The sequence below is a fragment of the Myodes glareolus genome, chromosome 26 (genome assembly GCF_982192425.1).
Source record: "Myodes glareolus chromosome 26, mMyoGla1.1, whole genome shotgun sequence".
NCBI lineage: Eukaryota > Metazoa > Chordata > Mammalia > Rodentia > Cricetidae > Myodes > Myodes glareolus.
Window position 1 is genome coordinate 32,550,712 of NC_142051.1, and position 27,716 is coordinate 32,578,427.

The 27,716-nt window shown below is 36.2% G+C and overlaps 1 protein-coding gene across 5 annotated transcripts in view; it reads right to left on the reverse strand.

The window, feature by feature from the left end:
- Positions 1 to 339: 339 nt before the first annotated feature.
- Dcn (decorin) overlaps positions 340 to 27,716 on the reverse strand; it is a 34,064-nt gene continuing 6,687 nt past the window's right edge. For all 5 annotated transcript variants that reach the window (XM_048418551.3, XM_048418548.3, XM_048418552.3 and 2 more), the window contains exons 3-8: positions 23,452 to 23,564; positions 14,659 to 14,872; positions 13,700 to 13,813; positions 8,712 to 8,805; positions 4,270 to 4,408; positions 340 to 1,048 (exon numbers count right to left, since the gene is read on the reverse strand). In XM_048418551.3, the coding sequence (XP_048274508.2) occupies positions 854 to 1,048; positions 4,270 to 4,408; positions 8,712 to 8,805; positions 13,700 to 13,813; positions 14,659 to 14,872; positions 23,452 to 23,564 (869 nt within the window). In that variant the 3' untranslated portion in view covers positions 340 to 853. The remainder of the gene's footprint in view (positions 1,049 to 4,269; positions 4,409 to 8,711; positions 8,806 to 13,699; positions 13,814 to 14,658; positions 14,873 to 23,451; positions 23,565 to 27,716) is intronic.

Genomic DNA, 27,716 nt, shown 5'->3' on the forward strand with positions numbered 1-27,716 from the left:
AATGTTTTCATGAAGTCAGAGGCTAACTAAAGGCTATATCGATTTCCAGTACACCAGTGAGTGCAGAAATGTCTAGACAGCAACCTGATTGTGCTCAAAGTTCTCTTAAAACTGATTTCATAAATGAGTACGGGAAATATGAGTTTTCTATGCTAATGCAACGGAATCTGTTCTGTGCTTTACAAGCTTAACACTGAACGTAGAGACTACTCATTGCCACCCTCAAATGAAAGCAGAAAGAGTAGAGAAAGGGTTAAGGATTTGAAAATATATACTATTACTGTCAACTGCCCAGAAATTTCAGGAATATTTAGGATTAAATATTTATAAATATATCCGTTTTGAATGCATTTTCAAAATTTTATTTTTTTCAGTATAATGGCAGTGAAAACTTTACAGAGCCTGTATTGACTTTACATATTCAAATGAGGCATTACCAACAATAAAGGAGACTAATACATTGCTAGAGTTTGGCATTTGACTTGGTGTCAAAAGAGTTAATTTAGCTCTATGAATTACCAAAGACTTTATATTTGGTTTCTTTGAGAGCTTTACTAAATGGTTGGCCTCTATGGTTACATCAGATTTTGATAGCTTAGTTTACATCTACAGAAACATTTAAAAATGATTCTGACTATTGCAGGCAAAATACTTTTATTGTAGGCAATTATTCAATCTGCATATTTGGTTTGATGCATAATAGGTCATGTGGAAAAGGCATTCACAATATGCTTGAATTTCCATCATCTAGCTTTCTTACTTTCTTTGTTTTTTTCCCTTTTAGTAATGATATTGACAGATTGGATTTTGGGGCTTTCTTTGCCAGATTATATAAATGAGGCCTTTTTGGGAGTTACTTGTAGTTTCCGAGCTGAATGGCAGAGCGCACATAGACACATCTGAAGGTGGAGGGCTGGATCTCCCAGTACTGGACAGGGTTGCTGAAGAGACTCACTCCAGAGTAAGAAGCCTTCTTAGTGTTGTAGCCAGGAGGGCAGAAGTCATTGGAGCCCACTACGGAGATGTTGTTGTTGTGCAGATAGACAACCTGCGGCATGAAGCAGTGCAGAATGGTTAGCCTCCATACGGGTGCTGAGGATCTTCACATAAATATTATTTTTAATTTGGACCTTTTGGTGGTGTGCATGCGTCATGACTCCTTGAATCAAATTTTGATTCTTGCCTTCCCTCCAGAAGTTGCTTTTCCTTTCTCACGATGTCATACTTTGTAAAGAACACCTCAATCCTTCTAGATGCTCATGTTAGAAACACTACAATTATTTTTGCACTCAGCTCCCTCTTACACTCTCTACTCCATCATCCCATTCGTCCCTCTTCAAAGTGTGTTCATGAAGTGGTCCTCCTCATGTCTACTCCCACAGCCCAGTCTAAGCCTCCAGGGCCTCTTCCCCAACTATTGAAGCAGCTAGTTGCTCCTCCTTAGTTCTCTTTTCTTTTATCAGAAGTCCATCTAAAGAAAATTACATCCCAGATGAACTCCAAAACAAAAGAACAACCACAACAACAAAGAGGTGAGAACAAAAATAAATTTAAGAGAATATCCATGTCATAAAAAAAAACAGACGCAGGTGAAAATTATTCCTTGCCTATTCCTGGAGAAAAAGAACAACAACAAAAGTTCTCACCAGGGTTTGCCCATCCTACAGTCTGACACCATTCTGCTTCATTTTCTTATAACATACAACCCTTCTCTCAACATCCCAACCTGTCATTCTTAATACAGAGTTATATCTATCTTATATTCATAGCGGTTATCACTATGCAGTGTAATTGGCTTTCTCTGTGTTTCTTATCTAAAGCAGAAGCGTAATGAGGAATGTGCTCCTTTGTTTATGACCACATCTCCAGTGCCTGCTATAGTCAAGAAGTACCCTGAATGAATGGGTATTGCTTCACATATTAGATATGCTTTTAGCATATACTATCTTTATGGGACATTAAACCTTTAGAGCAAAAACCAAAATATAAACCACTTAATAATGATATATAGAAGAAAATAATGTGTAATGAAATTAACAAAAAAGGGAAAATGTACACATTAGAACTTAAATAAAAACTCAAATTCCTAAGTATATACAACTATCGCATTTACAAAAGCAGGCTTAATAAGGTTTTCCTTTTATTTATTATTTTGTTTATTGGTCTTTGGGATGGTCTTTCTGGGTAGTTCAACTTGTCCTCAGACTTCTCCTGATTCAACATCTCCAATTCTGAGGTTACAAACGAGTACCCACACAATACTCTGCTGATATTTAGTTTACAAACTCTATTCTAAAAATATTACATTTCAACTCACCAAAATGTTTTATAAAATACATTTTGTTTTCATGCTTAATAGAACGGCAGTTTGTTCATAAATTTTCTTAGTGTTGCTAGACACAAGGTTTATTTAAAAACTAAGCAGGCATCAACCAGACATGATGGAGCACTGCTATAGCCCTAACACTTGGGTGATGGGGCAAGATGCTCATGGGTTTGAGTTCAGTCTGGGCTAAATGCAAAATAATGCAAAATAAATTTGGGGTTAAGGCAAATATCTGTTACCAACAGGGAAATCCATGTCCGTGTAGTGTTTAAAATACCCTTACACCTGTAATTGTTTAAAGGGACAATGGCAGATAGCATTAGAAATCAGAAAGGAGTATTGTTAAAAAACCAGTGCAATAGTTTTGATAATTCTTTCAGGGTTTTTACATTTTGAAAATGTTATATTGTTATTACTGTCCCCTATTCTAGCAGAACTTGTCAAGAAAAGTGAGTAATACTTAGTAATAATTGATAGCTCAGGTTGAAAGTGAGAGACTATGTCAAGGGATAGGAACAAGAAGTGGATGCCACATCCTAACAGGTAGGTGTTTTCTAATACCAAGGCCAGATTGAAAACTCTAAAAGAAAATTATAGTCAAATAAGCACAAATTTTAAAATTTTAGGTGAAATATTAAAAAGCTGTATTTCACAACATACAGAAAGAATGTATATTATATCCAAAAATGAATTGTCTCAAGAATTCAAAACTGATTTAACATCTTATAATAAATTAATTTAATACACTATATGGACAACGAAATGCAAAACATCATCTCAAAAAGCACAGAGAATTATGCCAAAGAAGAAAGTGTTCAAAAGTGCAGCTAAGCTAGGTACAGAGGGGCAATTTGTCACTTGATAGAGAGCATTTGCAATTCAACTGCAGCTAGTGTCTTCCTTAGTGGTAAATGTGAACAGCTTGCCCCTTTTAAGACAAGAAAGTTACCTCCCTCTCTAAAACTGTGCTGTAGTGGTGTTATGACTGTATAGGTCTGTGCTCTAGTGCTAGGATGACTAGAGCTACATAGTGAGACCTTGTGTCAAACAAACAACCAAAATAAGTAAATAAATAACAACTTCACCAATAAGCACTGAAGACATAGAAAAAATAATGATGTATATAAGACAAATTGTAAAAAGTACTGCTTTTTGAGTAGCTTGAATAAACATATTTGCTTTAGTTTTTCAAAGTAGCACTATAAGTCTGTTATTTCATATGATTATTTTTGCTACGACTTAGTATGTATGCTTTTCATTTTTAGATTTATAGACACAGAGGCTATCACCCATGGGACTACTGGCTCCTGTATTCATATCTTGACTAAGCTATGTAATTTGATAATTTGTATTAACTTAACTCAATGCATGGCTTTTGTCAGCTATGACTATATAGTTAAAATTCTGTTCTGTTGCTCATTATGCCCCCACTGACTTATACAACAGGCACTGTTGCACTGAGCTAGGATAATAAGCCAGCCTAGCTCAGTAGAAATACTTATTTAGCACTGAGTTTTATAGTACAGTTGAGGTACAGTTATTTTAAAAATTAATAAGTCAAGCATGTTTTCTATGCAGTAAGACCTTATATGCGAAATATTTAAAAGTTCCTTTCTATGTAGTGACTTTGTATACACCCAAATCACACCATCCCAATAATATGGGGTGGGGGTAGACCTTTGGAAAGTGACCAGACTCAAATGGGATTACTGTCTTTACAAGAAGGCACTCATTCTGTCAGGTGAGGCTAAGAGGTGACATTAGGGGTTCAATATCTGGTTCAGGCTCTCAGCGCAATCTAGCCATGCTAGCATGGGATTTTGTTCTAGTGGAAGGCTATGACACACACACACAAATTCCTGAAAAGAGTTCCCTTCTCCTAGAATCACACTAAAAGATTCCACTCCAGATGGTCCTCACAAGTAGGACTGGCTTTGCGTTACCTGGATGTACTTATGTTCTGCCAGCCCACCAGGCACTCTGATGAGTTTGTTATTGTCCAAGTGGAGTTCTCTCAGATGAGGAGTGTTGGCCAGGGAGCCATTGTCCACAGCAGAGATGCTGTTGAAACTCAACCCCAGCCTGCAGAAGGGAGCAGAAATTGAGAAATTGGTGTGCACAGCTGTCAAAAATCCCTTTCTTACACTGTAGGAAATTGAGCAGTTGAATGACACATTCGTTGCTTTTGCATGGACTTTTCCTCTTGAGTGTTTTTTTTCCCAAACTTTCTGAATCTAGATGAAAACTATTTTCTTTTTGTGTATGTGTGCACATATGTGCAGATGTTTGCAAAGTTGCAAGAGCATGTGTATGTGTGTGTGCATATGTGTGTTTATGTGTGTGTGAGTTTGGCACAAGGGTTCAGAGACCAGATATTGACACTGGTTTGCTTCCTCCTTAATTTTCCAAATAAGATTTTGAGACAGTCTTTTACTGAACCTGGGGCCCACCAAAGTGTCCAAACTAGTCAGTCAGCAAGCTTCCAGGGTATGTGACACCATGCCCAAGCTTTTAAAGTAGGGAGTATGGGCTCATATATTCATGATTGCACAGCAATGATGTCACCAACAGAACCATCTCCATTACCCCCAAAACCTACTCTTAACATCTGAGCTCAGGACGACCTTTATGAGGACTCCTGGATGGATACCTCTAGCAAATATTCTTCTGTAGCATAATGAGATCATCTTAGGAAGTGTAAAATCAGTGTTCTAAGTTGACTACTCAGATACCCCTCCTTTGGAATAGCAACTGTCTTGTAGCAAATCTAGTTCTAACATAGAATCAGCATAGACTCTGACGTAGTCCACAAATAATCATGAGTTGATTTCTCCATTTAATGAACACTCACATTCATTTGGGAAAGAGCAAAAAGAAAGAGTAGGAGACTTTTAGCACTTTGGAAATGAAGCAACTATTCATTTATCATATACATTTAGTCATGGGAAATTAAAGATAAAACATTCTAAAATGTCAGTAAGCCTACTCTCCATAGCAATAAGTAGGATTAGTGTGTTATAGTAGATTTAAAAAAAAGAGTTCTAGGGACTGGAGAAATGGCTCAGTGGTTAAGAGCATTGCCTACTCTTCCAGAGGTCCCAAGTTCAATTCCCAGCAACCACATGGCGGCTCACAACCATCTGTAATGTGGTCTGGTGCCCTCTTCTGCCCTGCAGGCATACACACAGACAGAATATTGTATACATAATAAATAAATAAATAAATATTTTTTTAAAAAAAAAGAATTTTCCAGCACCCTGGACCAGTTTGATATATGCTTCACTTCCCCCTACTCAGACATCTGACTCATTTTTGCTGTTTTATAAGATTTATTTGGTTGAGGTCTTGGTTCATATTTCTTAAATTAAAGGCATAACAAATGAGGTTTCTATGATATTAATGGGATTCCAAGCCAGAAGAATTTGCTTTAGAGGCATGACTAATCCATTAAACATTCTAGGGATAAAACCACCCAGAGCAGAGAGATGTTAATCCATAGGGCAGATGCCAGGATGAGGCCGCAGCATAACAGAAGAGAGCGAACAGCTGCAAGGAAGGAGGGGAATGTTTATCAAGCATCTTAGCATGCAAAGGCCTGGTCTAGATGCTGCAGAATGATTTCCCTAGCCTTCAGGTAGGCCCAAGTCTTGAGCACACTCGAACCCAGGTGCTGGTATTACATAAGTAAAGCTTTCCAAGTATGGTCCTGGATGTATTATGAAATAATGGTTGAAATAAGCAGATTTTGGAGCATAACATCGCTGATTATCTTAACCACCGGACTTGTTATCTTGGCTAAAAATATTTAGATTTTACCTTCAGTTCACATGTCCATTTATTATTTATGGCCTTTTGTTTTTCACTTCAGAATTAAGTCTTCTATACCTTATGACATGTCAAGTCCCTATTATCAATTTTGCAGTAGACTATTTCTTAGACTATCCAATTTCTAACAACTTTTTCAAAATTCATTGTATTTGAAAGTACTTGTTTATATATCCAATCAATAAGCATTCTTGAGAATCTATATTTCTTCAGGAATTTAAAAGAACAGTGACAAACCTCAAAAAAACACATTTACCAGTGCAAAAATATTTCTACAAATAAAGGACATGATGTCTTACACGCATTTGCATGTCATATATATGTACATATGTATACATATACATGCACACACGTATCTATATCTATATCTATATATATATGACTATATGTGGATGTGTAATAATTACTTATATTTTGTCCCTTAGAAGAGGACCGTGTGGTAATTTCTCCTAACACAGTTCTGATAATAAACAGGAACTCTGCCATGAAAAGGAGTTTCTGGTTTCTTTACACGGGTTTTATTGTTTTTTAATTTTCAACACTAACACATTTATTGTGTTCAAACATCATTGAATAATAAGGAACACAGTAATTTGATGGCGTAATGAACAATTTTCTCTGGATTTGATTCCAAGAGAAATGGATTTGATACATTCAGGAAGTATGAAACTTGGAACCACAGATACAGTGATCAAATGGAATTCAGAATCCACTTACCATGAAACCTGTCTTTTCATTAGCTTTTTCAAAAGTTATTAGTACCTCAAGGTTCTGTTTAAGATAGCACATGCCATCAATATCAAAGTTTAATATGCCAGAATCCCTTTACTGGTTTTCATATAACATAAATATCTTCTCTTAAGAAACACACATATTATGAATGATTTGCCATTCTTAGAGGTGCAAATTATTTCTTCTCACAACATTGCTATTAACCATCATCATAATAATACAAAAATAATATCTTAATTACAAATAAATGTAATACATATTGCAATTTATCTGCTTACATTCTTCTGCAGCTAGAAGGAATTAATTGAAAAGGAAAGATAGAAGACTCATGATGTAAATTACTGTGAACAATGATTTCTGTATCAGAAATTAGGGCTAACATTTTGTAGATGGTACTATTTCAGATAACATGGAAACATAGCTATATTTGCAATGTTGTATTTATTCTTTCCCTTCCCCATCTACTGGATCATTTGGAGACTACACACAGAAGCTTTAGGTACCTTTATTGACTTGGTCACTGGTATTTCTCAAGGATAAAGAAATGTGCTCTGCACATTTATTCATCTATTATGTAGACTTGACATAAGGCTACAGCAGGTACATGCTCTGTAAGAATATTCAGCTATATACATAGCAAGTAACTATTCTGTAACGTGTGGGGCCGGCTTGTTGGGGTTTCTGTTCCTGTCCAGTACCCCACAACCGGCAAGTTCCAGAGAAAATCAATCACACAGAGATCTCTATAAGTTATAAAGCTGATTGGCCCATTAGGTCAGGCTACTTATTAGCTCTTATAACTTATGTTACCCCATTATCCTTATCTACGTTAGCCACACGGCTCTGTACCTTTCTCAACTGGGCAGGTTACATGCTGCCTCTTTGGTGGTCTGCACAGGAATGGCAGAGGAAGCTTCCTGCTTCCCAGAATTCTCCTGTTCTCATTGCATCACCTCTACTTCCTGTCTGGTTTACCCACCTATACTGCCTGCCTGGCCAATTAGCGTTTTATTAAAATATGATTGACAGAATACAGACAATTCTCCCACACCACTATTCCTCACTTGATTTTTCTTATATAACCAAGTTTAAATACAGAAGGGTTTGAAACCAAATTAGAAAGTAACACCTAGCAATGTACAAAGAAAAAATACAGTTAAACAGGGCCACAAAAAAAGAAATTTTTCTTTATGAGTCTGTAGTAAATCTGCAGTGACATTTTCTTTTAAATTCTTGAGAAACTAAATGTTAGATGATTCCTTTAGAATTATTCTGAAAGTAATATTTCTATGTCCATATAGGTGCCATTTGAATACATTCTCAAATATGGATTGAATCATTACAGATTTCTTAACTTTCTCCTTGATGACACTAAATTAGAATGTATTAAATGGGCATTGAAATCCTGTTTTAGTTGAACACCTGTACAATTCGTCTATAAACAGCAAAATATCCTCAAAATATTTTATCAATTTGGCTGTCTATAGTAATTATAATAGTTCATTGACTTTTGTCAAGAATTTGTCAGGTTAGCTGGACTGTTCCTTTGAAAACATATTAACTTGAGATAGTTTAAAAAATAAGTAGAACAGACAGGTGGTGGTGGCACAGGTCTTTATTCCCAGAACTCAGGAGGCAAAAACAGGCAGATCTCTCTGAGTTCGAAGCCAGCCTGGTCTACAAGAGCTAGTTCGAGGACAGGCTCGAAAGCTACAGAGAAAACCTGTCTCTAAGAACCAAAAAGAAAAAACAATAAGTACGACATTGTGTTTCTAAAGATGAATAATACACCCTCATCATTTTGATAGAAAGCAATAAATTATCGTACTTAGCCAAATTAGTCAGTCCTTTCAGGCTGGATGCATCAACCTTGGTGATTTTGTTTCCATCCAGATGCAATTCAGTGAGAGAAGGAGGGAGACCTGGGACATGGAAAAGATGCTAAATTAGCCTACAAACATTATAAATACAAATTTTCAATGTGCACACATGCTGTCCATTTGTAAAAGTCATTTTGAATAATTTTGGCTTTCATCTGTTTCTCTTTTCTTATTATAATAACAATGCACACTTTCAAGTGATGTGAAACTTTATAGCTTTTGTCTCAAAGGGACTTATGAGCTTAAAATTATGAGCTCTTTACCTCCTGCGATAGATTTTTGTCCTGGCACCCACAGAATGAAAGCCAAATACTGAACCTCTCATGGATCTTTCCACCTGTGTCAGTGGGCTTACACTTTTGCTGTTTTATAAACATTTCAGGATGCAAAGACAAAACAAGGAGACGATCAATGGAACAGCAAAGCAAGGATCATGTATCCATGTATCGTCTAAGTCTGTATCAAAATGCAAACAGATATTTCATTTACAAGTATGATTCATAACTTACACTAGTGTGTTGTGCAGATGTTGGCCATTAGGCTTGACTTCTCTGTGAGAGCATTTGTTACCTCTATACCATGGCTGTGCAGCAATCGCTTATAATATAAATTGTTTTCAATCTTTCTAACGCTAAGACCTCTTGCATTCACCCAACCATAACATTATTTTCATTGCTACTTCATAAATGTAATTTTTCTACTGTTATGAATTGTTGTGTAAATATCTGTGTTTCCAATGGTCTTAGGTGACCCCAGAGAAGATGGTTGAGAATCTCTGACTCACGTGGCTGTGTTAAATTGTGAAAAACCCTATAATCAAGCAACCTGACATACGCGGAGCACATGGTTAAATAATCTAAGACCCAAAGGGTCCACTAAACTCTCAACAATACTTTTTGAATAGCTATGATTTCCAAATATTTAGTAACATAAGTAGTAACATAAGTAGTAAGCAATATTAGAATTTATTGCTTCTATGTGTTTATGTAGGACTAGGTGTAATATATGGCCGTTAATAATGTAGTATCCCACTGTAAAGAATAGCAGCTGCTACAAAGTGAATGGATGCATGTTGACCTAGTTCCTGGTTGGAGCAAATTTTAGTTTTTTATCTATAAAGACACATAATTAGGAAACAGCAGATTTCATAGCTATGAAATTTGCATTGCAACCACCAAATTAAGTTAGTGATTTTATTTATTGCAATAATTCTTCTATGTTAGTTTTAAAGTTATTATATGTTTCTTCATAGATGAATGTTTAGAGTAGCAAATAACAATGAAAACATGAATAGATAGACAGATAGATAAATGACATATAGATAGGTAGATAAATAGATAGATAGATAAGCTTCTACTTGCCTTGTCTTTGTTATATACCAAATATTGACCATGTTACTTTCTCAGCTACATTGACTTTCTCAATGTGCAAAATGATGAAAATCAATTCCTGTTCTTAGTAAAGAAACAGAGACTCAAAGTTATAAATTTGCAAATTTTAAACAGGAAGTGTACCATGCTCCCATCTGGACAATGGAATTTATAATAACATTCTCTAATCCAGAGGAAATTAAATAATAATTGAATTTTCTCATGAATAAATATTAGGAAATCACAACTACTCTTGTAATAAAATGTTTTAACTACTGACTTCTTCTAGACATAAACAAATAAAAACTTAAAAGTCTTCCTGGAAGTGCAACAAGGGTGTATTTCATCAAGAAAATTTGAGATGCCGCCTTCCTTCTATAATTCAATAAGTTTTGTTGCTTTTTTTGCCATCAGAGCACCAATAAACAGTTCCACTATTACTGCTTACTGGCTGCTAAATGCCTCTCTTTCCAAGAGCACAGTTTCTCACAAGTTAGGGCCAGGAAGAAGTTTGTCTATGAAGGAAAAAGTTGCATTATTGAAGAGAAATGAATTAAAAATGATCTTCATCATCCTTCTCCACGGTGACATTTGTCAAAAGAATCTGTTCTCTGTGACATGCCTTTTGTTTTCTCTACCTTCTTATTTTAGTGACAAAATAAATGAAGATCATTTTGGTACATGTGCTTTACCTATACAATATGAGCCTTACTTTTATCTGGTAAATATCACAGCCATGCTAGAATATCTTTGATATTAATACTTTATTTGTAGTTGACTAAATTTACATACTACAAATGTGAATATTTAGCTTAAAGTCAAAGAATAACTACAAGACTGTGTGATGACCTTTACTGGACTGGTCTAGCTCAAAACTGCAGGGTGAAAATATATGACATTGACTTTGCACTTCTATGAATTATGGAAGAAAAGATAATCAAGCATCACTGATGTGCAGCCATAAGAGTTTCAGCCTAAGAATGACAGATTCACAAATTAGAGACATGTATATTTGCACAAAGAAGAAGGCTTAAGTGAAATAGTTGACCATTTAAATTCTGAGATCTCCCATTAAAATATCAGCTCCACCAAATTCTCATCTCTAAGATCCTGCTTATTTGTGTCAACTTTCTAAGCCCTGATTTTCTTATAAAACATTAACAGTGCTACTATAGAGGGACACTTGAATCCACAAAATGTGTTTGACACAAAATCTATCACTTGTGGATGCTTAATTAATTGTACTTGTAACTTTGGTGTGATTAAGAGGCAGTCAATAAAATCAAGCCTGAAGTGATGATAGGTTGTCCACAGGATAGAGAGGGCAGATGCAAAGTAAAGGAAAACAGACACTGCATGATGAAATCTGTCACTGAGAGACATTTTGGAAGATGCATTAGGACAGATTGTAAAGTCAAAGTCAAAATGTGTCACTAATGCAACATGTCACTAATGTGACATGACAGCAAGTGATGGGAAATTTTCAGCTGCTTCATTTCCTAAAACCTTAGGATATTATGGATATATTAGTTATAGTTCATAATCTACATATACAGTACATATACATATATATGCATATTCATGGATGCATACTTCTTCATGTTTTACATACACACATTCGCCCATCATTATCTGGAGGATTGGTGCAGATCCTCTGTGTAATCCAAAATTTGCAGATGTTCAACTTCATTGTATAAATGATATGTTTGCATAAAACCTATGCTCATGTGCCTTCATTCCCTAAATGACCTCTGCTTATAATTCCAACACAAGTTAAATGCCGAGTGACTAATTGTTACATTTTACTGTTTCCAGAATAGTGGCAAGAATAGTTTGTCACTAGAAAAGAAAAATCTTTTATGTATGTTTGATCCATGGTTAATTGAATATATGTGAACATATGTATTGGATTTCCTTTTACTTCATATAAAAGAGCATTTGCTGCATGCAACAAATTTGAGTCTCATTAGAGACTCAAAACATACATACCTTTTAAGTTATTAATAATTTGTGCTTTTCTAACTAGCTGTCTTACTTGTGAATGTATCATTTAACACATGGTATTGGATTCCCCTCTTATGCTATGAATATGTTTTATTATCATTGGTTAATAAAGAAGTTGCGTTGGTCAATGGCGGAGCAGAGTAAGCCAGGCAAGAAATCTGAACATAAAGAGAGAGAGTAGGCAAGAGTCACAGAGACAACATGTAACTGCCAAAGGAGACGGATGCTGGAACCTTACCAGTAGACCATAGCCTATTGGCAATACACCAATTAATAGAAATGGGTTAATGTAAGCAAGATGTAAGAGCTATCTAGGAATATGCTTAAGCTATTGGCCAAACAGTGTTGTAATTAATATAGTTTCTGTGTGTTTATTCAGGTCTGGGCCTCCAGGAAATGTGAGTGCAGTCTCTGCTTACAAACATGTACAAACATATGTGTATGTACGTACATATGTATGTATGCATGCATGCATACATGCATGTATGTATGTATGTGTGTACCTATCTATCACAATACTTATTTCCCAGAGCATCAAATCAACCTCTGTATAAAAAGCCTGGAGTAAGCAGGGATTATAAGAAAGGTTTCTATGATGTAAAAATAATCAGTGTTTCCTATAGATGAGAATTTACACCCAGTATCCAGTCACAGAGGAAGGCACTTGTGTTGAAGAGGGCAGGGGTGAGGGATAGTGGCAAGTATGGAGGGGCTTTGGTGAGACTGAACTTTGAGGTATGAAGAAAGTGAAGCTCATGGCACTTCTTTTGGTGTTTTGCTGCTTTTGCTGGCTCACCAGGACAGGACTCTATGTGGCCTTGGAAGCAGCACCAATGACAATGATCAGCCTTCAACCTTCTGGCTCTGGTTGACGGAACAAACAGTGTTTCTTACTTCACCAGTATGTCTCCACTGTACACTGTGTAAGCTTAAAACTTTAATACATTTTTCAAAAAATAATAGAAGGCAATATTAGTCCTCCACTTACGTATGCTCATATATTCTACTTAATTTTGAGACCCTAACCCTAAGAATTTGAGTGCCCTTGAACCCATTAATGGCAACTTGAGTCTAAGAAAAGACTCTGAAGTCATAATTCTTTATGATGACCAACATTACATCATCAGTTGGATCTCCTTATTTAGATACTGATGAATGGAATGTTTTATAGTGAAAAGAGTTCTCTGTAGGATGACAAAATCAAAGAAGAATTTGTCTCAGTTTCAGAGATACAGCCAGATATGAGTACTTTTTCCCCTTCACTTTTTTAAGCAAAATTATACTACAGTACTCTTATTAACTGGGTGGTTTCTTTAGGAATCATGACAGCAGAACCCAAACTTACAGCGTCCTAAGTTAAATCTTAGGGATGTATAAGAGTCTCTCTGTGTCTGCATGACAAGTGCATCAATTAGGCCCAAGCAGAACCCCTTCTAGGTACTGATCGTTCACTGAAGCCAGGCTTTCCACATGCCCCAGTGTAAACACCCACAATTATTTTTAAAAATGTCAAATCTATCAGGGCTTTGTTTCTCAAACTATTTTGGAGAATTTCCTGTCACCTTGAGGAATAGCAGTGATGTTGGTGTCTGCGATGCGGATGTATGAGAGCCTCTTCATTCCCTGGAAGGCTCCGTTTTCAATTCCAGAGTTTTTCAGAGGGTTGGTACCCAGTTCTACAAAGATAAAAAAAGTGCAAGGCTCTTAGAGGACATTTCAGGATGTCTGTATCTGCTTCAGTGAAGATTCTAGAAAAATTATTAGGTTTTAGTAACTTCTAGACAGAGAAAAAAATGGAAAAAAATAGTAAGAAATACTATGATCTTCAGAGAAACATCAAAATGAAATGAAACTTTGTTCTACTAAAACTGGTGTGATGGTCCCAATACTCAGAGACCTCATGCAGCAAGATCATTTGCTATTCAAGGGCAGATTGTCTTATACAACAAAACCTTGTATGAATGAATGAATGAATGAACCAGTCAATCAAACAAACAATTAAAAAAATTATTTATGAAAAATAATAGCCATGGCACTATTAACAATTTCTCCAGAAAAGCTAAGCAGGTGTTAATAAATCATACTTTATGTTATAAATTTCCTAAATGTTGTTAAAGAATTTAAATCTATCATTTTGCAAGCCAGCTTGAAAATCATACTTAATAATTACACACCCACCAAAACCTTATAAAACATTTTTTAGAAAGGAAATAATCTACAGATGGTGATTGAGAAAGCAAACTCCGCTATGGAAAGGTTTCCCTGAGTCTCTCTGATTAAGCACTGTCTGTCCTTCATCCTGCTCATGAGAACAGATACGCTGTCTTCTCTTCCCAGTCTCATTACGGAAGCCCAGGAGAATACTCCCTTTCTCCTGCAGCAGCGATTGCTATGCACACAGCCTTCAGACTCACGGGTTCTGGCCCATCCCCTTCCTGCAGCTAAGAATTACTAGAAATCCTTTCAGGAGCCTCCCCCTTCCCCCCAGGGCCTGGTCCCTGAGCTACAATCAGATCTGTACCTATGACGATCATCTGGTTCAGTCCATTGAACACGGTTTTCCTCACTTTGCTGATCTCATTCTCGTGGGCACGAAGCTCCTGGAGGGTTTTGGGCATTTTGTCAGGCAGCTCCTTCAGTTGGTTCTTAGACAGATAAAGCCTCTCCAATTTCACTAGGGGTGTAAACGCCCCAGAGCTGATCTTGCTGATCTTATTGTTGACAAGAATCAAGGTCTGTAGAAATTGAAGAAGACAATGCCTGAAATTCAAATGTGCCCCCCATATATATGTATATACATAACATGTATTCATTCTTTTCACGAAACTAGCAGAGAAATTTGGAAAATGTCAAGAAATCAGGAGAAATGTGGAAATGTGCTCCATGCATGTGGATATGTCTGTGTACACATACTTATAAGTTTTTAAAAGAAGTTGTCGTGTCATTTCACTTGTATTTTAATAAATGATGCTTGCCTGAGGATTAGAAAAGTAAAACAGACACACTGGCCAGTCTTACAGACGAAGAAGCAATAATACACACCTTTTATCCTAGTAGATACACTAGCTTGCCACAGAAACCAGGCAGTAGTGGTGCATGCATTTAATCCCAGAACTAGAGAGGACTATAAAATTGAAAGAAGATAGCTCTCAGACAAAGTCTCATTCTGAGATTGCTAGAGACTGGAACACTACTTTCAGAGTGAGATCAAGGCAAGAGCCAGTGGGTAACTTCTTTGCTTTTGAGATCTTCAGGTTGAACCCCAGTTTTTCTCTCTGAGTTTTTGTTAGCTGTGCTTCCATAAATGATGTTAAAGAAATCATTGAATAACACCAGATTCCTAGAAACCATCAATGCCACAGGACTCACCCCACATCAGCCTTTCTGCCTAAGGTCCAGCCTCCCTGCTTGTCATGAGGTGACCTTAGGTAAGACTGTCACCAGAACTGAGAACCCAAATGTAGCTGAAGTCGTTGACTCCAGCGAGAGGAGAATCTGCTGTCACGCCTACAGGAGTCTTTAGAGAGGCATGCTTAGCTCTTCTTTGTCTGGGGTTTGCTTCTTTCCTGCCATGCCCTGTGTAGAAGAGGCTTCTCAGATCTAGAAGGAAGCTTGGCATGACTTTAGTGACAGGCGTCATAAAGGAGTAAGCCTGTACTTTAACAGAGATACCACTTGTAAGGCAGGATTGTCAATTGGAAGCTGTGTTGAGCATGTTTGGAGTACTTACCTATTGTACTATTTGGGGCATCTGCCGTGGGACAGAAGAGGGTTTGGGGCTCTTTTGAGACATTAGAGTTCTATGGAGCTATTTCAAATAGAGACAATGGGCTTGTAGTACATAATGGCTTACGTAATGGTGGAATGGAAATATTGAGGCTTTACTAGTCTGGCACCCCCTATCAAGAATTTAAGCTGACCAGTGTTCCATAAACTTGAGGTGCTTTCTAAGACAATAATAGGGCAGCAACGGTCTACCAATTGTGCTCCTGAAGAGAAAACTTGGCCATTTAAGTTTTGCTTTTCTGTTTTAAACTTATTGTGCACCAGTAATCATAATAGGCATGCTTTCAAAAATATATATGGATGTATGTATAAATGTGGTTAGGGGAATCTTGGACTGCATAAGAGCAATCATTTCTGTATATTTTTTAAAATCTAAAATCCAAGGTTTCAGATAATTTTTCCCAGCAAAATACTTTTATTAATTTTTGATTATTTGGAAATTTTACACCATCCACCTTAATCACACTCACTTACCAGTCCTCCCAAGTCTACCCCTCCACCTTGATAACCTTCCCCAACCCCCAGAATAGAAAAGAGGAAAAATGTCCAATTTGGGCTATGTAAAGAAAAAGAAATGTATTTAAGATGATCCTAGACAGACTTATTTAAATTAATTGTCATGTTAATTTTAAGCTTTTCTTTAAAATGACTTGAGTTTGGTATTTTGATAATGTTAATTATCAAAACTCTGGTGGAGAAAAATATCTGATTACAAAACTTAGAAAAGATAATGTAAAGATAGCTAAATATATATTTTTATTATGTGCCCATAAAAATCTGAACTGCTTTTGCTAGACAAACTTAAAGTGTAAAAATATAAAAGATTAATTTCAAAATTAACTTCTATATATAACAATGAAGTCAATTTACAGTAAGTTCATAGCCAACAGCTTCATAAATGAAAAGAAACCCAGAGCATTTTCACTAAAGTCAGGAAATAGGACAAGGAAATTCACTCTCTTCATACCTACTGTAGATCGAACTTAAAGTCTTAGCTAAAGTAATAAGAAAACTGAAGATCAATGTGGCTCAAATAAAAAGGGAAGTATCTTTGTCTGCAGATGATAAAGTTTTATGCATAATAGACAATAAAAACCCCACCAAGAAACTTCTAAAGCCATTAAACCGTTTCAGCAAAGTAGCAGAATATTAAATTCACACACAAAATCAAGAGCCTCCTTAAATAGAAATAACAAACCTACTGAGAGAGAAAATAGGGAAAGAAGACATTTTATAATAGCTCTAAAGATATTTTGGAATAATGAAACCAGAGGTATCTCTCCCACCTGCCAGTTCCCAAATAAGCACTCTGAGGCTTAATATTAATTACAAACTGTTTGGTCTATTAGCTCGGGCTTATTATTAACTAGCTATTACAACTTAAATTAACCCATTTCTATTAGTTTATATTGTACCACAAGGCTTTTGGCTTGTTACTTCACATATTGCTTATCCAGTGGTTGTTTGCACCCCCTCGAGAGGCCATCATTCTCCCTGTGTTTAATTTAGCCTTCCCGCATAGTTAAACAAGAACTAAAAAACTGAACATAAAGAAAGCAAATAACCCAATTAAAAATGGGCTTCGGAGTTCAGCCTCCTCCAACACATGGTGGTACATGCCTTTAATCATCACTGGTATGAGGCAGAAGCAGGCAAATCTCTATTTTGAAGTGAGCCTGGTCTAGAGAGAGAACAGCAGGACAGCCAGGTCTACAGGAAGAAACATTAGCTCAAGAAACAAATGAACAAAAAATGTGTCATAGAACTAAACAGAGAGTTCTCAAAGGGTTAAACACAAATCACTGAGGAACACTTAAGGAAACGTTCAATGTTCTTAGCCATCAGTAAGAAAAAAATGAATACCAGAGATTTCATCTTATCTCAATCACGATGGCCAAGATCAATAAAATACATGGCAGTTGGGTAGGATTTAGGGTAAGGAAAATATTTATTGACTGTTGCAAACTTCTAAAGCCACTGTGGAAATTATTATTATGGCTCCTCAAAATGCTGACAATAGATCTACCACAAGATTCAGCTATACTGCTTTTTGGCATGCACCCAAAGAACTCTATATCTTACTACAGAGATATTTGCTCATCTGGGTTCGTTCCTGCTCTATAATAGCTTGTGGGAAATTGGAAAAAGCCAAGCTACCAATCAACTAATGAACAGATAATAAAAATATGGTACATTTATACAATGGACTATTATTCAGTTGTTTGGAAGAATTAAATTGTTGGAAGGATATGGAAATGATCATCCTGTCTGAGGTAACACAGACCCCCAAAGACATATGTTGCTTGTTTTCTCATATATATGGATATTAGCTTTATGTTTTAGATAAGTATGTTTCAATTAAAATAAAAACAGAGTAACCTTTAGGTATCTAGGAAGGGACAAGAGGGAATCTTTCAGTAAAAGAAAATAGAATATAGGATTTTAAGAAAAGAAAGTAGAAACTAGAATAAGAAGTTTAAGTAGGGAGGGAGATGAGAGAGAAGGGCAAAGGCGAGGATATGAGCAAGGATAAATAAGACTAAATACTTTTTGAACAGCCATCTGGAAACCTACAACAGGAGAAGCTTCCTAAAATATATACACTTACGAGAGAAATTTCAATGGAGTCGCCACACAATAGGGGAGGCAATGCCCCAACAAGATATCTTACACTACCAACTAAAACCCTCTGTGTCATGGATAGGTTACATCTTGTTGAATCGTCAGTTAAATGGGTCTCAAAGATGCCTGCCCTGTGCCCTCTTCATAAAAAAGAAAATCAAAGGATATTGTGAAGATCACCCTCCACAATGGTAAAGCCCTATTCCTGAGACATTACATACTTATTGTCATCAAACAAGGAGAAATTGAATTGGTACCCAACTAAAACTGCATCCCTACTGACTCTCATTCATGGCGTTGGAAGGTGTTATACATGCTATTGGAAAAGAAATACAATAATTAATACCACCAGCTACAAGCTCTTTGACCTACAAAAGAATCTACCTATAAGATGTATTCGTGCAAGAGCGATAGTCGCATGTACATTATGAGAATAACCAATTACGTTTTAATTGTATTTGAGACACACTCAATAAGATAGAACCCACACATAAAACAATTACCTACTATTATAATCCTACTAAAATATAATAGCAATAAAATAACTTCTAATGACATATTGCTGTACCTGTAGACTTAACTTTAATCAGAGAAACTGCTTTTTATAGTAGAAGGTAATTAAGAGAGACGAACGATTGGACAATGTACAGACAGTGAGAGATTTTAGAGTATTCAGGCCTAATTGGGATGTCTTTATCAATCACACCCCTCCCCCAACTCAGGAATCTATGTGGAAGAGGAAAAAAAGATTGTAAGAGCCAGAGGTGCTGGATGACTTCAAGGACACAGCATAGTCCAGACAGGACAGAATTTTCTCACAAATGAGTTCACTAAGACTGTGGCACTACTCATATCGGTACAGTTTCAAACCAAAGAAAATCCCAGAACTGAGAGGAACTAGTGGAGGTAAAGACTCACCCCTAACTAAGAAGCTTTTTGTGGGTGAGACTTGCTGAAAAAATGAAAACCAGTTTTGTTCAAGGGAGGGTTACTGGATTATCAATCACACTCAGACCACACCCCATGCCCAAGAGTAGGTGGCCACCACAAAAGTACTTCCTATCTTTTGTCATATTTTGATACTTTTTTGTCATATTATTGTTGCTGTATTTTCTGTTTATGTACTTCTATTTGTCATTGCTTGTTTGTTTGTTTGATTTTTGAGAGAGAGAAAGAGAGAGAGAGAACATGAAGTTTGGTGGGAGAGAAATGGGAGGATCTAGGAAGCGTTTTGGAAAGGCAAAGGACATAATCATAATATATAATTTTTAAAATAGAAGGGATTTTTGACAGAAAAGAAATCAGTGATGGCTTGAGCAGAATAAGGCAAATTTCAGCAATTACATTTTCTCAAGATTGCAGAATTTTAATTTAAGATGAAACAGAAATCCTTAAATGCCAGTCATAGAGGACAGTAGTGAAATCTTAACATTTTTACATGTATGAAATACAGCCCCAAAAAATCTGTTTTACTCTGCTGAATGTTGAAATCTAACTTGTACCATTGTATGCCTTTTGTTCAAAAGATGTTCATGTAGAGGTCCACTGTCCCAGACTCTGCTCTGAGATTCTAATTGGGGTCACTCATACATTCATAAGCAATGACTAGTGCCCATGTTGGTACAGAATGCTCCTGACCTCTGTGGTCAAGATCTGGCTCTTAGGTGCTGGGTGACTGTGAAAAGCCACCAGCATCTCTCTGCCTGTTTTCTTATCCATAGAGAAGTGACATTAACCTGAGACTATCCAGGGGGATTAAAATAGGGCCTCCTAAACTGGAAAACTACAACCACAGTACCTCAAGCGCTAAACAGATATTTGTTAGTTTTCAGTGGCTAACAGATTTTGTTGATTTTTATTTTAAAACTTACTCCTTACTGTGTTTATTAAGCCGTAGCTTCAGACAAGCATATAAAATATGGCTCTATTATTATTTAAAAGTTATGTATATATATACATCTAAACATATACAAAACATGTATAACACTACTCAAGCAATAACCCACGGAATTGCAAATGCAGATAACGCAGATAAAGGACTTTTGGTTTTCCCCTGAAACTTTTTCTATTTTAATCCTTACTAAACTTTTTGCTTCTTTCTTTCCTTCCTTGTCATTCTGGTCCAGTTTTCCCAACCAAAATTATAATGTCTGTTTGCATAATAACAAGGAAGGAAGAAATGGAGAATCAAAGGCTGAGAGAAAAAGAGCTGTTTGGCATTCCCTGCATGATCACAGGCTCTCATGAACTCTCCTCTTCTTCCGATGGACACTTTGAAGTAGAAGCAGAGACTTGCCAAGACGACAGCTATTTCACAAACTTTCTGAAAAGAAGCTTATGAAAGGAAGTAACCTATAGCAGCGTTGAAGAAAGTCTTGCAGAAATCAAGTCTTGCAGAAACCGGATCTCTCTTTATAAAGAACTTTCCAAAATGACCCACATTATACTTTTCAGTCTAGGAAGTTGTAGCTATCATAAGGGAAGTTTTCTTCCTTAAAAAAAGATTTAGATTTGTAATACAATTTGTGAGAGAACATTCATATTTTACATTGTTTCAGTTAATTGAAATTATACTGGCACTTTGTCTTCACTTTAATGGAATGGAATTCTTTGACGATTACAAAGAAATACTGCTTCTTTTTCTGTCAACTCTGGCAGAGATTTGGAGTGAAGGTGGTGAGCTGGATAGTGATGCTCAGGCGTATCCTAGCAGGGAGAGCTGCAAGGCTCCTGGCTCTTGCTCAGGTTCTTTCTGCAAGCATGGAAGACTGTAACTTTCACCAGGCAGCATTCCTTTTAATTGTCAGTTGTCATTTTCTACTACCTTTACTTTTCTCTTATACAATAACCCCTCGTTTCTCTTTGCCTTTCTACACTGAGTTAATCCTTCAAAGCGATTTTGTCACATTTTTCTCAAAACTGTCTGCTAGTTGGATATATGATGGAACCTGATTTTTCTCTTAGCACTCACCACTTACATGTGTATGCTGGGACACATGGACCGACATCGTTTTTATATATGCTACTATTTTCTGTATTTGATATAGGATTTTTTTGAAAGAATGTTGCATCCTAAAATTCTTTTTTAAATTTTTTTTCAATTTACACATTAGTTAGCAACATCAATATAGAATCTATAATTTTAGAAAAATATCTGAATTCTTTTATAAATCTAGTATAGTGTCTCATTAATATTTATGGCTATAGTCATCTTGGGTGTCAAGTAATTCACCACTAAATCTTGTCTTGACTATATAACTCTAAAATGTTTCAGACCACCTATTCTAACTTAAATATCATTGTTAATTTTGTATCTATAATTTCTATTCTAATATGTAACAGCCAGATGGTGTATTTTATCATATATATTGCTTATCTTATTGTACATTTACTCAATTAGTTCTACAATCAGTATAATAAATAAAAACATGTGAATTCAATGCCATAGGCCTCAGCATTTTATTACTATGATATTCATTATCAAATTAAAATGTCTATGATCCCGTAGTAGTAGAAGTTCTACTTTGTGGAAATTCTCTTTAAACTAGATTTTAATGTGGAGTGAAAATGTGCTTCCCTGAAGTCTCTTCCCACTAGAACAATTGTTGTCTCATTATTGACAAAAGTCATTGTAGTCCCTCTTCCTCATTTAAATAAATCGTCTCAAATAAATTGTCACCTTCATTCAATGTAAACATAGACATCTCTATTTATTGTGTTATGGACACAAAAGTCATATTCTTTCTCCCCACGCCCATCCCTCTCTTGCTCTATAAGGCTGCCTTGATTTGCTTTGTCAAGGATCATGCAAATGACAGTGGAGCACAGTCATTGATATTTTCATAGGGCAATATGCTTTAAACATTGATGCCGGGGTTACCTATATTAAGTATGCACTGATATTTTGAGAGGAATCATATCGATCCCACAGGAATCAAACTGAAAACCTGATCACAAGTTTCATTGTGACTCCAGTGACCTCTGTAGATGACCATATACAAAGGTTGGCCTCAAGAAGCTTGACACTGAGCTGATCATGACACACTCCGCACTACAATGACCATCATTCTTTGCTGTTTTCAGTACTGCCCTGTGTCTTTGGAAGGTGACCTTGGCCTCAACCTAGTCCTCTTACAATCCTCGAAAAAGATTCAGTAGTATAGATAACTGAGAGAAGCCAGGGGTGAGATTTTCTTGTGTTCTACCCCATGGGTTTTGCACCTTCTATGTTCTTCAGATTCGAATGTTTTACAACCCCTTGCTCTTTCCCAGCTGGTGTAGGAACAGGTCAAGATTAAATGTGCTCCTGAAATCCATTGGAAAGAGTCTTTCTTTTTCTGGTATACTTCTGATCACATTAGATATTAAAGCACACATACACACAGAAACACACATACATACACACAATAACATGAATATTCTATATTGGGTATTAGAGTAGAGATAAGTGAAAACACACACACATACACACACAAACAACATGACAAACTATTCGTTAGAATATAATAAGAACATATACATGTAAAATTACATTTAATTTTACCATTAAAAATTGTAAAAGGCAACATGTTAATTCCTTATTCTATTAATACCAAGAGAATTTCAAAGGTTATTCACACCTCTATAGAGAATGAATGACAGCAAATAAAAGAAACAAAAGCATAAAATAGCAAGTAAATACCCATGACATGGGTTATACATAGAAACTTTGGTGATTTTTCTCTTTTAAAGACTATATAATATGTTGCTCTGCTTCCTCACCATCGGCAGAAAGAAAGTTCGATAAACACACGCTGGGGTGCTATTTTATTACCACATCTAAGTTTTGGTCTTATTGTAGGCTTGCTTTGAAAAGATAATTCAAGTCTGATCTTATGAACCAAAAGAAAGGTAAAACAGTTCTTACATGCAGGTTCTTCAGGCTCTTGAAGTCCCCATCTTTGATCTCAGTTATCTTGTTGTTTTGCAGGTCTAGCAATGTTGTGTCAGGTGGAAGGTCCTTGGGCACTTTATCCAAACCTAGTGTAAAAGAAACAGGGATACATAGTTTATGAGAAGGAACTCTGAACTACAAAATCACAATCGATCTTTTAAAAAATTTTGAGACAATATTCACCTTGTAGGCTACCCTTATATTTGTAATCCTCCTGCCTCAGGCTACCAAGTGCTGGAATTACAACTGCTTCTGACTTAAAAAGTGTTTACAAGGAAATTAAAGTTCAATGATAGGTCTGCCAGCAACATGTTTTTCTCCAATACTTACGTCAATTATAGTTGAAAATATTTTCAAATCAAATCAAGGGTTTTTTTTTCTTAGTCATAAACTGAAATTGTTTCCAGTATAATTGTTTTTCTGCACAGAGAAAAATTGCATTTCTTTTAGGATGCTGCACAAATCACCCACTCCATGTTGCGCCTTAATGACTGTTTCATAAATGTCTGATAGGAGAGCAATGTAAAGCTGTCACGTCCATACAAACACCTTATCAAGAGAGGGCTGCAGGCACGTTTCTGCCTCCTTTGTATACATCCAACACTGACATAGATTTGCATTTAAACTTAAAGTCATTTGAACTTGTCACCAAACTCATTTTGTACAATCTTTAGGGAGAGCAATAATTTCCTTTTAATGAGAATGCCAGGACAATTTGAGTTTTAATAGTCACTTTATAACGAACTGATCTTCGGCATAGTAGTTTAAATTAGGGTAAATATGGTGGTATATGTGAAGTTAATTTTATGAAGCTTTCATTTTGGAGTGTATATTTTCAGTATATTAATATACACACTTAACAGCCAAGTGGTCCTCGGTCTTAAAAAAATATATTTTACAAGTCATTTAACCAATTTTGTTAGATATTTTTATTTTCATTTTGGGGAAGTATAGGAAGGAAAATAAAACCCAGATATTTGAGTCCAGAGAGGTGGTTCAGTGTCTAAGAGTGTGTACAGCTTCTACAGGAGGCCTGTGTTCACTTTCCAATACCTATGTCAAGAGATCGTAGCAGTCTGTAAAACCAGCTACAGAGAATCAAATGGCCTCTCTTGAGTCCATGGACACTTATACACACACAGTGCAAATTCATATAAACAGGTGGGCACCTATGCACATATCCCCTGCCTACACACACACACACACACACACACACACACACACACACACACACAGAGAGAGAGAGAGAGAGAGAGAGAGAGAGAGAGAGAGGATCTTATTTTCATAAAGTAAAAACAACCTGGAAATTCTATCCTCACACAGAGTGTCAATCTCTTTCTTTCAATGCATCACAACAAAACTCTGTAATATTTTTGACAGAAATAAATTTCCCATCATTACACAACTTGAACTATTACAGTCTCTGACTCTTACTCTTTTGACAAGTCTCTGCTTCTTGACTAGAGATGCAGTTGGAACAAACAGACTCTACCAACTTGGAAATGTAACTCATAAAAATATAATTTGCTTCAGTTTTCAATTTAAACTAAAATCACAAGAAAATATAATAACTACTATGTTGGGAAGAATAGATTTCCAGTTCTTTGTATCTAATGAGCATGTACTCAGAAACCACATGGCAATTAACTTTCAAATCTTTTCATTTCTTTCACGAAAATTACGTAGATTTAAAATCACTTATTTCTGAGGTCTTATTTGTTGTTATTGTTGTTGGTCTTGTCCACAGACCAACACTCCAATGACAATGGGAGGAAATATTGTTCATGTCCATGACCAGTGTCTTAATAAAGTTCAGTATCAGATGCTGTGGGTACTCACCTGGGATCACATGCTCTATAAACACAGAACTCATTACAGACACAATTCCCATAATGTAAGATTGACATGTTTTCAATCCCGAGGACTAAACTACAAAGCAGCTACCTTGTGGGAGGATTTGTGAGGGTACCTCCACAATCATAATCACTTCCATTTTCAAAAATGTCAATTTGCTAATTTTGCTAATTGCATGCAACCAGAGGAGGCAGACTTTTGCCAAGTCTTTTATAATTAGTGTGATCCAACCACGAGAAGACTTGACTTCCTTTCATTTGGAATATAGTGCCATGTCTCATTATTACTCATTTTCTCTTTTCTGGCAGGGATTTAATTTCCATACATGCTTACTTTTGTGTAATTGGGAACTAAGATTCTAGAGGCTGTCCTAACATCTGGACTTGTCAGGCTGACAAGAAATCTCACAGGTGTAAGGGAAGGAGAGCATCTCTGAACAGCTGACCGTTTTATTCATGTTGTCACCCTTGAACTTTGTAATAGAAACTGATTGATTCAAGTTATAAACTTAGAGATGAAGACTTGGCATAAAAACGCACTTTCTGACTTGTGATATTTGCAGATTAGATCTTGGAGGTCCACCTTAGTGATAAAAATCCTAACGCTTATGTATCTGCTCTGAATTACTAACGGACTTATACACATTTGGCGAACCTCCTGTATTGATGTTTATTATTATTACGTTGAATTAGATAGCTTTAGAGATTATTTTCGGTTAAAACTATGCTATACTGTGCCATTCATAGCAGTAGTATGATAACATATTAAACTGTTTTGTGAATGCTCTTGATAGAAGCTGAAACATAAAGCAGTGTGGTAACTCTCTTTCACCTAGTGACTGTCAGGAAGGGTTTAATGGCATGAACAAAATTATAGTGTGGAGTAGAAGGTGTGGCTAATAGACAAGACTCCAGGCTCCCAATATGATATTTGTGTGTCAAATTTATCCGTACCCTCAAGGAAAATAAGTTTGCATATCAGATTGCTCCAAATTCTATACATTTCATGTCTTAAGAAAGTGGCATACAGTTAATCACCATGTTAAAAAAAAAGCTAGAAGTGTAATAGGTAAATTACCCATAATATGAGTTCTTAAAATGTCCCAAAGGGAAATAATCTTAATTGTCAGCTTGTCTGTTGTTTTGTGTATACTTTATGATGAAGTTTTTAGCAGACGGCATTAAAATCAGAAAAATAAATTAGTTAATTGGACTAGTTTTGACATAAGTACGTACACACACACACACACACACACACACACAATTCTGAGATCATCCTCTGCTTTTAGTTTACTTCTTTTCTTTAAATAGATCTCCTTTTAAAATTGAATTGACAGTTGCTGAAAGGCTGTGTTATCTTTGTAAATTTTGCTTTAACTGTATTAAGTGACAGACTATTTTAAAATTCCAAAAAGAAAAAAGCATTTATTTGGCTTGGCTTGGTGGTGGATACGTTTAATCCCAGAACTTGGAGACAAAAATGGGAAAATCTCTAAGAGTTCGAGGACAGCCTGGTTTATATATCAAGGTTCAGGCCAGTCAGTGCTAAATAGTGAATCCTTGTCTAAAAGAAAAGAAAAATGTCTCAGAAGCAAAAAGAGAAGAGGATAGCATAACCTAATTGAGTTCTCTTTTTATTTTTCTGAATAAACAAGACAAGAGAAGTAAAATTCCCAAAATAGTTTGCAGCTAAACTAGACCAATAACCAGCATGGTCTGAGTCCTCACTCCACACATGTCTGGTGTGATAGTCATATATGTGACCACTACTGCATTTGGAGCACTTATGGTCATCCCTAGAAATTCATTTTGGTTCACACCAGGGATGTTTGTTGGGAAACTCAATGCAGCCATGGCTCTAATTCTATATCCCGTTAGAGTTTACTCATTGTCCTTTTTAAATTCTCATCCACACCCCACCATGGAGCAGCGATGCCTTGAGCCCAAGCTCCTTAAAACCACAGACTGATGCACGCACTCTTATCTTTTTAGAATCTTTGCATGGTCACCTGCAAATTCAGAGCTAACAGCGAGGTGTTGTTGTTGTCACTAACTATTTGTTTTGCTTTCCATTATGAACGTATTCTGGCTATACGCAGGTTTCTTTCTGACACATCAATTAAAACATCCAGCTTCCTTGTGATCCTACACTGAAGAGTTCATCAATAGAGCCTTGGATGCTTTTCTACTGTGCTGCATTGTGGAATCTCTCTAGATCCTATTTTTCCTCAAGGTTTTCCTTGTCCTCCAATGTATTATGACAAAACTGGCTTTAGAAGCTTTCCTTTTGGTCCGAATTTTCCATTATCCAATTTTTCTTCCTGTCAATCCTGTCATTTCTGTTGTTCCCACCTATGAATTGCTCGCTTTTCCTTGACGGTGGTG